General features: G+C 45.9%; 1 protein-coding gene across 1 annotated transcript in view; it reads left to right on the top strand.

Moving 5' to 3' along the window:
- Positions 1–3984: 3984 nt before the first annotated feature.
- The window catches only part of LOC311224250 (tubulin beta-4 chain-like), a gene marked incomplete at both ends in the record, with an annotated part of 52718 nt that continues 43066 nt past the window's right edge, over positions 3985–13636 (top strand). Inside the window, 4 exons of the mRNA XM_084309154.1 lie at positions 3985–4079; positions 5216–5324; positions 5434–5544; positions 9569–10823. Coding sequence (XP_084165280.1) covers positions 4023–4079; positions 5216–5324; positions 5434–5544; positions 9569–10626 — 1335 coding nt within the window. Of the gene's footprint in view, positions 4080–5215; positions 5325–5433; positions 5545–9568 lie in introns of the transcript that reaches the window.

The following is a 13636-nucleotide window of genomic DNA, read 5'->3' as shown; positions in this document are numbered from 1 at the left end:
ATACCGTGTATATATAAATAATATACAAAGTATATAAAACAATAAATGTAGATTCTCAACTTTAATCTGGCCCTTCACAACACATAACATAATAAAGTTTCCAATCAATCAATCAATCAATCAAACGTCTCATAACTCCCTGGCTGTCACGTGGCTGGTGACTGACAACTTTTCTGACCGCTTTGCGCGACCGTAGCAAGTCGCTTCCCAGCCGGGAGCAGCCGAGTGAGAGGTACTGTGGCGCCTCGCTCTGAAGGCTGTGCGTGGCTCGCTCCCGCGAGAGTTCCGCGCCTCGTCTCGTCAGATTTTCAGAGCAAGTCGGACAACATTCTAACCGTCATGCAACGCGCTTGGCGAGGCCGTAGTAAAACCTGCGCAGATCTGCGTCCGCCTATCCCATCTCGAACACGCCTAAAAGGCTTGTTCAGATGGATTTCGGTTCGCCTCGACTAGTAGACGAGAGTAGCCGAGTGAAGCCGGGGGAGGAGTTAAAAAGGCGGACACTGCCGATTTCACGAGAGCCTCTCGCCTAGTCTCGCATGGCAGATACGCTTTCACGTCACCACACACACATAATGCGATGGCCGTGTGCAAAATTAGATCAGATTAAAATGTACAGCACACCATATACTGCTATAGTGGAATATACTATTCATATACCATAATGTATACCATCTTGTTGCGCGCTCCCTGGCCGCACGCACACACAACACACTGCTGAATAATTCTGTTTTGCATCAATATATATATGTATACTGTGTATATTGAGGCAAAACAGAATTATATATACAGTATTGAGGCAAAACAGACGACGCATGTGTGTATGTATGTGTGTGTGTGTGTGTCTGACAGCTTGAAGTTTATCATGATGATATGATGATTGATAACGCATAACCAGGCATGCGTTGTTCATGGGACGGGGTAGCACGGTGTGCAAGCTCACTCGCTATTTGCATATCAATAGCGCCGGTCGTCAGGTGTGTTAAATACGTTCTCAGACACATTCACACCTAACATGTTGTGAAGACGTGTTACATTCCATTCGTAGAGGCAATTAGGCACTGTCTTTAGTCTGTGCCCAAGCGAGGGGACATTAAATGCGCATTCGCGGGAGCGCGCGCACGCGCCGGGAGCGCGCGTGCACGTGGTGCGTGTCACCCCAGATGATTTCAATAACGCACCACTGCGCATAACATAATAAAGTTTCCAATCAATCAATCAATCAATCAAACGTCTCATAACTCCCTGGCTGTCACGTGGCTGGTGACTGACAACTTTTCTGAGCCAATAGGCGCTTTGCGCGACCGTAGCAAGTCGCTTCCCAGCCGGGAGCAGCCGGCTGAGAGGAGGCTTGTTCAAGATGGGATAGGCGGACGCAGATCTGCGCAGGTTTTACTACGGCCTCGCCAAGCGCGTTGCATGACGGTTAGAATGTTGTCCGATTTGCTCTGAAATTCTGACGAGGCGAGGCGCGGAACTCCCGCGGGAGCGAGCCGCGCGCAGCCATCAGATCAAGGCTCCACAGTACCTCTCAGCCGGCTGCTCCCGGCTGGGAAGCGACTTGCTACGGTCGCGCAAAGCGCCTATTGGCTCAGAAAAGTTGTCAGTCACCAGCCATGTGACAGCCAGGGAGTTATGAGACGTTTGATTGATTGAAAACTTTATTATGTTATGCGTTATCAACTTATCATCATATCATCATGATAAACTTCAAGCTGTCAGACACACACACACACACACACACACACACACATACAGCAGTGTGTTGTGTGTGCGTGCGGCCAGGAGCGCGCAACAAGATGGTATACATTATGGTATATGAATAGTATATTCCACTGTAGCAGTATATGGTGTGCTGTACATTTGAATCTGATCTAATTTTGCACACGGCCATTGCATTATAATGAGCTGGACAGGTGTGTAATGTGTGTGTGGTGACGTGAAAGCGTATCTGCCGCGCGAGACTAGGCGAGAGGCTCTCGTGAAATCGGCAGTAGGCTTGTTCAAGATGGATTTCGGTTTGCCTCGACTAGTAGACGAGAGTAGCCGAGTGAAGCCGGGGGAGGAGTTAAAAGGGTGGACACTGCCGATTTCACGAGAGCCTCTCGCCTAGTCTCGCGCGGCAGATACGCTTTCACGTCACCACACACACATTACACACCTGTCCAGCTCATTATAATGCGATGGCCGTGTGCAAAATTAGATCAGATTCAAATGTACAGCACACCATATACTGCTACAGTGGAATATACTATTCATATACCATAATGTATACCATCTTGTTGCGCGCTCCTGGCCGCACGCACACACAACACACTGCTGTATGTGTGTGTGTGTGTGTGTGTGTCTGACAGCTTGAAGTTTATCATGATGATATGATGATAAATTGATAACGCATAACATAATAAAGTTTTCAATCAATCAAACGTCTCATAACTCCCTGGCTGTCACATGGCTGGTGACTGACAACTTTTCTGAACCAATAGGCGCTTTGCGCGACCGTAGCAAGTCGCTTCCCAGCCGGGAGCAGCCGGCAGCAGCCGGCTGAGAGGTACTGTGGAGCCTCGCTCTGAAGGCTGCGCGCGGCTCGCTCCCGCGGGAGTTCCGCGCCTCGCCTCGTCAGATTTTCAGAGCAAGTCGGACAACATTAGGCTTGTTCAAGATGGATTTCGGTTTGCCTCGACTAGTAGACGAGAGTAGCCGAGTGAAGCCGGGGGAGGAGTTAAGAGGGCGGACACTGCCGATTTCACGAGAGCCTCTCGCCTAGTCCCGCGCGGCAGATACGCTTTCACGTCACCACACACACATTACACACCTGTCCAGCTCATTATAATGCGATGGCCGTGTGCAAAATTAGATCAGATTCAAATGTACAGCACACCATACTGCTACAGTGGAATATACTATTCATATACCATAATGTATACCATCTTGTTGCGCGCTCCTGGCCGCACACACACACAACACACTGCTGTATGTGTGTGTGTGTGTGTGTGTCTGACAGCTTGAAGTTTATCATGATGATATGATGATAAGTTGATAACGCATAACATAATAAAGTTTTCAATCAATCGAACGTCTCATAACTCCCTGGCTGTCACATGGCTGGTGACTGACAACTTTTCTGAGCCAATAGGCGCTTTGCGCGACCGTAGCAAGTCGCTTCCCAGCCGGGAGCAGCCGGCTGAGAGGTACTGTGGAGCCTCGCTCTGAAGGCTGCTTGTGGCTCGCTCCCGCGGGAGTTCCGCGCCTCGCCTCTCCAGATTTTCAGAGCAAATCGGACAATATTCTAACCGTCATGCAACACGCTTGGCGAGGCGGTAGTCAAACCTGCGCAGATCTGCGTCCGCCTATCCCATCTTGAACAAGCCTATTCTAACCGTCATGCAACGCGATTGGCGAGGAAGTAGTAAAACCTGCGCAGATCTGCGTCCGCCTATCCCATCTCGAACACGCCTAGTGTCCGCCCTCTTAACTCCTCCCCCGGCTTCACTCGGCTACTCTCGTCTACTAGTCGAGGCAAACCGAAATCCATCTTGAACAAGCCTAGGTACTGTGGAGCATAGATATCTATGCTGTGGAGCCTCGCTCTGAAGGCTGTGCGCGGCTCGCTCCCGCGGGAGTTCCGCGCCTCGCCTCGTCAGATTTTCAGAGCAAGTCCAATAGCAAGTCGGACAACATTCTAACCGTCATGCAACGCGCTTGGCGAGGCCGTAGTAAAACCTGCGCAGATCTGCGTCTCGAACACGCCTGATGGTCTGGTGGGTGGGGAGGATCACACGTGTTAGATATCAATCTGATTGACAGTACAAGAAAGCCAATGGTAATTACCTATTAGAATATATATTGGTGTCAATCAACGAGTTTCGTGACCATCAGCCAATGGCCATGCAGTATCGTGTGGCCCGGCCTTCAGAGGGCGGGTTCAGTTGTCACATATACACGGGGAGTCCTCTGTTTCGCGCACTCTCAACTCGTCTTCCCTTCTTGTGATAGGATTTGTTCTTCTACCTCCAGACAAAATGAGGGAAATTGTCCATCTCCAAGCCGGTCAGTGTGGAAACCAGATTGGAGCCAAGGTTAGTAATGAATTATTATGTGTTTAAAAGTCTTTCTCTGGTCTGCATCCCCTTAATAACTGTATTGTGCTGTACTGTACGCATTCTGCAATCTGTTACAATTTTCAATCAATTGGGTTTGGAAGAATAATACGTTTTTATTATTGCTTGATTTTATTGTATTGATGGATTAAAAACACACACCACGGATCCAAAGGATAACATGAGCGAGTAACACTCTTATTTCCGTCATGGTCCCAGGGCTGTTAGGCCACAACAAAACACGACAATAAAACAACGCATACATTTAAAACATTACATTATAAGACTAACCTATCACTAAAATTGTGTACCCCACAATAACTAAAAACTGATTGAACTATATAGGGGCTATTCCTCTATTCTGTCCATGAGCCACTTCCTGACGCTTCTCTTGAAGCTGTGGAGGCTCAAGCTCTGCTTGATGGGGATAGGCCGCTTGTTCCAATCCTCGGCTCCAGATAAAGTAAGGGAGCACTGGCCCAGTTTAGATCGGAAAGAAGCAGGCTTCAGGTTTGCTATGCTTGCTCTAGTTCTGTGGTTGTGGGATTCGTTGACCGGGGTGAAGTAGTTCTGGAGGTATCTAGGGGCCCTTTGGTTTATAATTAATATTGTGCACTATGTTCAGTCTGAGCTGGGTAACTCTGGCCTCCACGGGAAGCCAGTTTAGCTCCTGAAAGTGACAACTCCCTATGTGGGTGCGAGGGCCAAGACCCATTACCAGCTTATTTTGGGAAACCTGAAGCTTCTTTTTTATAGTCACTGTCAGGCCCTCGAACCACGACACGCTACCATAGTCAAAGTGGCAGAGTACTAGGCTATTTGCTAGTAGCCTGAGGCTATCTCTGCCAAGGAGGTTGGCTTTCCTAGCTAGGTACCTGGTGCGGCCGTTGACTTTGCCCAGTACTTGGGAGGGAGTAGCCTCCCCGTCTAGGCTCCCGTCTATCATACAGCCTAGATACTTCGTTTTTTTTTGTTTTAGGGTTACAGCTCCTAACTGGATGTTAAACTCCCGTGCTTAACCTTCTGTGAATTGTCACAGTGAAAGAGTTAACAGTTTGGTATTGCGGCAGTGAAAGGGTTAATGCTTACCTAATTCAATGACTTATCGCTTTCAGTTCTGGGAGGTGATTAGTGATGAACACGGCATTGACCCAACGGGCTCATACTGCGGAGACAGTGACCTGCAGTTGGACAGGATCAATGTCTACTACAATGAAGCATCGGGTAACTTTTAATTTTGGGAATTCCTAATTGGATTATGATGACATTCCATTTAGCGGAGTTCAATTGCTGTTGTGTTTTTCTGACTTGCTCTCCCCTATCTATCCCCTAGGTGGTAAATACGTGCCCCGTGCTGTGCTTGTCGACCTAGAGCCAGGGACTATGGACTCAGTGAGATCTGGACCCTTCGGCCAGATCTTCAGACCAGACAACTTTGTGTTCGGTAGGTAATGAAATTGTCATAGATTGTGTGACAGATTGTATTTGTGTTATTTAGTTGCAGTGCCATGTTTGGCCACTAAGTGGCGCTATTGTTTGTGCCTGATGTAGCTACAGGTTTGATTTAACCTGAGCCAGTGACTTCTTCACTTCCTGTTCAAACTGATGTCAGACGGCAGCATCAAGGGTCAACTTGTTATAGTAGTTTCCCTAGTAACGATGTGGCTAGTAGTTTTAATATAGTTGTGTATATTGAATAATGCTGTGTATGGCCATAGTCCTTATTGTATAATTTGTAAATAATAAATTAGTTTGTGCCAAATCCCAAAAGCAATGTCAAGGCCCTCCCATAGTCGAGCAGACTGTACGCGGACTGGACTCAGCGGAGGTCCACTGGACTCTTTGAGCTTTCATAGTTGAGCGGACCTCCACGGACCAATTTCCTACATGTCACGTGCCAGTTTACACAATTGTCCCCACGCTGTTCAACTTCTGTCATGTCGTCGTCATCCGATGTCAAAATAAAGAGTGTTATCTCCGTTTCCAATATTTCGATAATAAAACGGGCAGTTTTACGCACTTGAATAACGGGTATATAGGCTTGAGGTGGACAGCGCGTGGTGCTGAAATGACAAACACGCATTGCATGAAATAAAAGCACCAGTTTTATTTCAAAATATTGGAAACTGAGATAACATTCTATGTTATCTCAGTTTCCAATATTTCGAAATAAAACTGGCAATTTTACACACCATTTAGAAAAGCCATTCAAACATATCTCTTGGCACGGAGCGAGTGGTCAGAGTAAAATGCAGATCGGCGTCACATTAAATGCAGTTCGATGTCAACCAAAACGTAGAGCAGCGTTTTGTGTGACACCAAGTCAGCGGCGCGGATGTCCGCGTCAGAAAATAGGAGCTTCGCACTTGGACTCTGCTGTGGGTCTGCTGTCCGCTGAGATCAAAGCTCAAAGAGTCCGCGCCGACCTCCGCGGAGTCTGCTCTGTGTACAGTCTGCTCGACTATGGGAGGGCCTTCACTCTAAGCTATTGTGCTAAGCTATCCTGTTAGCGTGTATCACTTCCGCAACGGATTTAGTCGGAATTCGGTTTCCGGGTTCCTCTGATTGGCCACTGACCCCACGTGACCCTACCCTATTACACGCCCCCCTTATCGACGCGCGTTATGCGACGCTCTACAGCTCTTTCGCTGACTTCCTCGCAGAACAGCACCTCTGTATTAAATGCCGACTCATCAATCAATAACAACATTAACGTTAGCATTAGGCTAACGCCAAGCTGTAATGTTACCAGTCTCGCGTCTATCTGCTAACGTTAGCATTAGGTAATAACCGGTTTAAAATGGATGGTGATTACCTCACGTTGTGTCTTCTGCTAGCATTAACGTTACTAGTACAAACAATCAAACCAAAACATTGACATCTAACTTATCTTTAGATATTTATTCGACCTCTAATGTCTTAACTATGAATGAACACAACACTCTACTTAACATCTTTAGCTAATAAAGTACTCAACCTCTACTGTCTTTAACTATGAACAAACACAACACTCTACTTAACATCTTTAGCTAATAAAGTACTCAACCTCTACTGTCTTTAACTATGAACAAACGCAACACTCTTATGTTCTGGGCTTATGGCTTGTCCAGCAAGGTAATCACTGGACTGAACCTCTGCTGCAGCTTATGGCTGCTTGTATCGGGTCTATGGCAGGGTCGTAGCACACGTTAAGAGGGGGAGACGTGACAATCTGAGATCGTCTCAAGTTAAAGTCTTCTCGTGGTATGCTTTCACAGGGAGATCCTGATATAGAACTGAGTGTGCTTAGGGCTCAGACCCATGCTCTTACAGTAGGACGGAGTGTACTTTGGGCTCAGAGTGACCCATGCCCTTACAGTAGGACTGAGTGTACTTTGGGCTCAGAGTGACCCATGCTCTTACAGTAGGACGGAGTGTACTTTGGGCTCAGAGTGACCCATGCTCTTACAGTAGGACTGAGCGTACTTGGGGTTCAGAGTGACTCATGCTCTTACAGTAGGACTGAGTGTACTTAGGGCTCAGAGTGACCATGCTCTTACAGTAGGACTGAGTGTACTTAGGGCTCAGAGTGACCCATGCTCTTACAGTAGAACTGAGTGTACTTAGGGCTCAGAGTGACCCATGCTCTTACAGTAGGACTGTGTGTACTTAGGGCTCAGACCCATGCTCTTACAGTAGAACTGAGTGTACTTGTCTACACTCTACTCGGTTGAGTACTTTATTATCTAAAGATGGTAAGTTAGAGTGTTGTGTTTGTTCATAGTTAAAGACAGTAGAGGTTGAGTACTTTATTATCTAAAGATGGTAAGTTAGTGGTGTGTTTGTTCATAGTTAAAGACGGTAGAGGTTGAGTACTTTATTATCTAAAGATGGTAAGTTAGAGTGTTGTGTTTGTTCATAGTTAAAGACAGTAGAGGTTGAGTACTTATCTAAAGATGGTAAGTTAGAGTGTTGTGTTTGTTCATAGTTAAAGACTGTAGAGGTTGAGTACTTTATTATCTAAAGATGGTAAGTTAGTGTTGTGTTTGTTCATAGTTAAAGACAGTAGAGGTTGAGTACTTTATTAGCTAAAGATGTTAAGTAGAGTGTTGTGTTCATTCATAGTTGGACATTAGAGGTTGAGTAAATATCTAAAGATAAGTTAGATGTCAATGTTTTGGTTTGATTGTTTGTACTAGTAACGTTAATGCTAGCAGAATAGACACAACGTGAGGTAATCACCATCCATTTTAAACCGGTTATTACCTAATGCTAACGTTAGCAGATAGACGCGAGACTGGTAACATTACAGCTTGGCGTTAGCCTAATGCTAACGTTATCGTTAATGTTGTTATTGATTGATGAGTCGGCATTTAATAGAGGTGCTGTCGGCATTTAATACAGAGGTGCTTCACAGCGCGGCGTTTCCGATATTATAAATACGGAAACAGCTGTTCTGCGAGGAAGTCAGGAAATCAGCGAAAGAGCTGTAGAGCGTCGATGAGGGGGGCGTGTAATAGGGTGGGGTCAGTGGCCAATCAGAGGAACCCGGAAACCGAATTCCGACTAAATCCGTTGCGGAAGTGATACACGCATCCTGGTACTGTTCATGCTGACAAGTTGACGCCAGACATGTTACATTTAATGTTGCCACATGTCCTGTGCAATGGTGTGAAGTATTTTTACTCAAAAGCACTGTACCAAGGTACATTTGAGGGAACTTTGTACTTCTACTGTACTACATTTCAATGGAAATATTTATCAGTTACTTTGAAGAAATATAATTTTTCATGCGAGACGTGTCATGGGTAGATGAAGCTGATTCACATTTTAAGTCTTGTCAAACTTCAAGAGGACATTGATGGGAGCAACCATAACTGGACCACACATAAAAACTAGAATATATACACATTACATTTTTATACTTAATAAAGAAATACTTCATATTCAGTGGATAGTTCTAGCTGAAGCCGAACTAGAATGGAGAATTAAGACCACTCCTTCCCTCCACTAGTCTGAGGGTCCACCTTGGGCAAGTGTTGGTACCCTCTCTAGCCTCCCTACCTAGGGATACAGGGGCCGCACTGCCTTGTGTGTGTGCATATGGATACGCAAAGGCTAAGGGGAGAACCCTGAAAGAAAACCGCACTGCCTTGTGTGTAGGAATACGCAATGGCTAGGTCCTCACCGACAATGGGGTTACCTGTAAGGAAGGGCATCCGAGGTATAAAACTAGCTACAAACTAAAAATAATTACTCCAGTGGCGTGGAGTCATCGTCCGTCCAACTTCACTGTAGTGGGAAAATATGGATGTAAAACGAAGATGATTATTCAATATCACTTTCTTTCTCTTACCAAGGTAGAATTGTGAATTTTAAGACTGAGGTTTTCATCTGGGTATTTCTACTTTTTTTACTTGGTAAATGTAAATAAACTATGTTCCACCACTGGTCCTGTGAGATTAGTGCTGATGTGTTGTTGTTTGCAGGCCAGAGCGGTGCCGGTAACAACTGGGCGAAGGGCCACTACACGGAAGGAGCGGAGCTGGTGGACTCTGTGATGGACGTGGTGAGGAAGGAGGCAGAGAGCTGCGACTGCCTGCAGGGCTTCCAGCTCACACACTCCCTGGGCGGCGGCACAGGCTCCGGCATGGGCACCCTGCTCATCAGCAAGATCCGTGAAGAATATCCAGACCGCATCATGAACACGTTCAGCGTGGTGCCGTCGCCCAAAGTGTCGGACACAGTCGTTGAGCCTTACAATGCTACGCTGTCGGTCCACCAGCTCGTAGAAAACACAGACGAAACCTTCTGCATTGACAACGAGGCCTTGTATGACATTTGCTTCCGCACCCTCAAACTTACAACCCCCACATACGGCGACCTCAACCACCTGGTGTCGGCCACCATGAGCGGCGTCACCACCTGCCTCAGGTTCCCCGGACAGCTCAACGCCGACCTGCGCAAGCTGGCCGTCAACATGGTCCCGTTCCCCCGCCTCCACTTCTTCATGCCCGGGTTCGCACCGCTCACCGCCAGGGGCAGCCAGCAGTACAGATCCCTGACGGTCCCAGAGCTCACCCAGCAGATGTTCGACTCCAAGAACATGATGGCCGCCTGCGACCCCCGTCACGGACGCTACCTCACCGTGGCGGCCATTTTCCGCGGCCGCATGTCCATGAAGGAGGTCGACGAGCAGATGCTGAATGTACAGAATAAGAACAGCAGCTACTTCGTTGAGTGGATCCCCAACAACGTGAAGACCGCCGTCTGCGACATCCCTCCCCGCGGCCTCAAGATGGCGGCCACCTTCATCGGCAACAGCACAGCCATCCAGGAGCTGTTCAAGCGCATCTCCGAGCAGTTCACCGCCATGTTCCGGCGCAAGGCCTTCCTCCATTGGTACACCGGAGAGGGCATGGATGAGATGGAGTTCACTGAGGCGGAGAGCAACATGAACGACCTGGTGTCGGAGTACCAGCAGTACCAGGACGCCACCGCCGAGGAGGGAGAGTTCGAGGAGGGAGAGGAGGAGGATGTAGCTTAAATTGGGTGTAATGTTGTGTAATTCACTGACCTGTCAGATTACCTTTCCAGTGTTTCCATCATCTGTCCTTATGTTTTGTCACCTTTTTGCTGGCTCTTCTCTTGTCTGTTGATGAGTAGTTCAAAGAGTTCCACTACAGCTACCAGAATTATTATAATTTTTTACATATAATAATAAAGTTCCTTTTGCTTAATCTTGGTCTTGGTGTAAACTAGTGATTGATTATCTGGTCTTCAATTCACTGATTCTTGACACAAATGACTGAAATGCAAGGTCTCAAATGATTTTATTAGGAAATTTGACAAGTGAAGTGTGATATACTCGGCTTGTGTGGAAGATGGTGCTTTTTCACAAAAGGAATCCAGTCCATGGCAACCTAATGCCAAATCATGTGCTAGTTGTATGATTCATAACATGGGGGATTTGCTTTTGAACCAGATTAGTGCACTTATTTCCCTTGATGGCCAAATAATCCACCACTGCTAAATGACGCCTTTGTTAGGTGTTAAGTCACAAGACTAGTAAAGAACATTAACTTCACATTTTGAGATCTGCCCTCGGTAGCAATGTATCCCTAAGGCCAGATCAGGGCAAATTTACCAAACAAAGTAAATGTATTGCATGAAATGATGTTCATCTGATATGGGTATTCCTCTGGTCTGGCATAGGGTCATGTGACTTTGACTAGGTGACATGTTCCTCACACAGCTCTGATCGCCCAGTCGACACTTTCAGCTTAAAGGGGACCTGAATTTATTTCCTGTGTCAGTTTGCTAATACAATTTTATTTGGGCGTCATGCACCGTATCCAATGAGGTTAAGGTAGGGTGGGTTTACAGTAGGCGATGGTCTAAAGTAACCCATCTGTACTAGAGTACAATTTCCAGGCGCTTTACTTCAGTATTTACATTTTAGGGAACTTTGTACTTTTGTCAAAGGAAATATTGTCCTTTCTATTTATCCAAACCCATCGGTCACTAGTTACTTTGCATAGAAAACAAGGCAAAATTTGAAGCTAGTCAAATAATCAGCCAGCATAACGACCATGTGACACTTTAACAACCTTTACAAGTCGATGGATGAAGAATGAATGCTTCAGACCACTGAATACACAAATTATATATTACATGTACTTTTGATACTTCAATGTCAAAAACGTCTCAACCTTTACTTATGTAGAATTTTCAATGGAGGACTTTTACCAGAGTACCATTTTTAACTGGGTATTTATTCTAATACTTAAAATAGTGGTACTTCCTCCACCACTGCAGATGAGATACCAAGTTTTTAGGGAGTCCTATTTGCTAATATCAATAGCTGACAGAAAATGTATGAGACAAATTAAGAGCAGACTGGGACAACAAAGGCTGAAAGCACTGATGAAAGATAATAGACAGGTAGCTAGCTGGTCATATTACTGACATATCCTCTCACACCCAGTCACAGAGCTCAACGGGGGAGGCCCTTGTGTGGTTTACATTGCACAGCGTGTGCTGTATGTATGACCTAGATATTATGAGCATATAGTGTTTGCCACATATATTGAACATGGAGCCTATGCGCTGTAATGACATGCAAGCTATAGTGTCTTTGTTTTGTTGAACCACTATTCATTCAGCCCAGAGAGCTTTAACCCTTTCACTGCCGCGCTACCAAAACGGTTAACACTTTCAGCGCGACAATACACAGAAGGTTAACCCTTTCACTGCCACACGACAGCCGGTTAACCCTTTCACTGCCACACGGCAGAAGGTTAACACTTTACGGTGACCGTCGGTTGTGTGATAGATAGTAAAGGGTTAACCTTCTGTCGTGTGGCAGTGAAAGGGCTAATATCTGCTATTCGCTCGCGGAACTAATCTACATAAAAATGTGAGGTATGCACGGATGCTGCAGGACTATGAATGGTGGAAACCAGGGGCGTCCATTTGGTATGGCAAGGTATGGCACTCGCCATACCTTGGCAAATAAAAATGTAAAAAAAAAAAAAAAAACATGTCTTCTTTTTTTACAATTTTTTATGTTGATTTAGAATTCGAATGTCAACATTATGAACGAAGCTTCGAACTATTCGGTACAGCCCTAGCATGTTTTGATATTGTCAATTATCTCACTTTTACTAGGTGACTTTTGCTGTGACTAACTGAAATATGCCCAAAAAAAAAGGAAAATGGACATAGGGACGTTTTTTTATCAAAGGGCAGCAGAGACAAGTGATACAGGGACACAGGTAAGGTCTGGCTTAGTGATTATAATAGTGCAGTTCAGCATTCAGTAACCCATACTTTTTGTGAATGTGTTTTTGATACTACATTCTGTTGAACACACACCTCAAAACCGTACCTAAGGAAAATTGGCTCAATTGCAAGAAAAGTAATAGACAGTTATGATATCATATTCTGCATAATTCGTATGCAAAATATTGTGGTTCCCTGCTTTAGTCTGTTGACACATTTCTATACTAAAAATACTTGTGTAGTCCTGTGTCATACCTAAATGTCATATAACTGAATTGTATAGAAACAACTCGCCAAAAGTGACTATTGCACAACTGATTTGACAAAAAAAATCCACCAAGAGGGGGGAAACCCCCCCTTCACCCCCCCCCCCCCCCCCCCTCCTCGCCATACCTTGCCTTTTAGTGAAAGGACGCCACTGGTGGAAACGCCTTGCGGCCATGCGTTTGAAGGCCCGGCCGCCCGTCGTCCTATAGGCAGCAGCTCTGGAACGCTGGCGTCACGGACACATTCTCGCCCGCCATTCAGATTAACCCTTTCACTGTGACAATACAGAAGGTTAACCCTTTCACTACCACACTACAGAAAACGGTTAACCGTCTGCAGTGTGGTAGTGAAAGGGTTAACCTTCTGTAGTGTGGTTGTGAAAGGGTTAACCCTTAGTCGTGTGGCAGTGAAAGGGCCAACCTTCTGTATTGTCACAGTGAAAGGGTTATCCCTTTGGTAGTGAAAGGGTTAACTATTATTATACAACGGCATGCAAATTTCTCGAT

The sequence above is a fragment of the Notolepis coatsorum genome (assembly GCF_963971535.1).
Source record: "Notolepis coatsorum genome assembly, chromosome: 2".
Classification (NCBI taxonomy): Eukaryota; Metazoa; Chordata; class Actinopteri; order Aulopiformes; family Paralepididae; genus Notolepis; species Notolepis coatsorum.
Note: the sequence above shows the minus strand (reverse complement) of the source record. Positions and strands in the feature narration are given on the sequence as shown.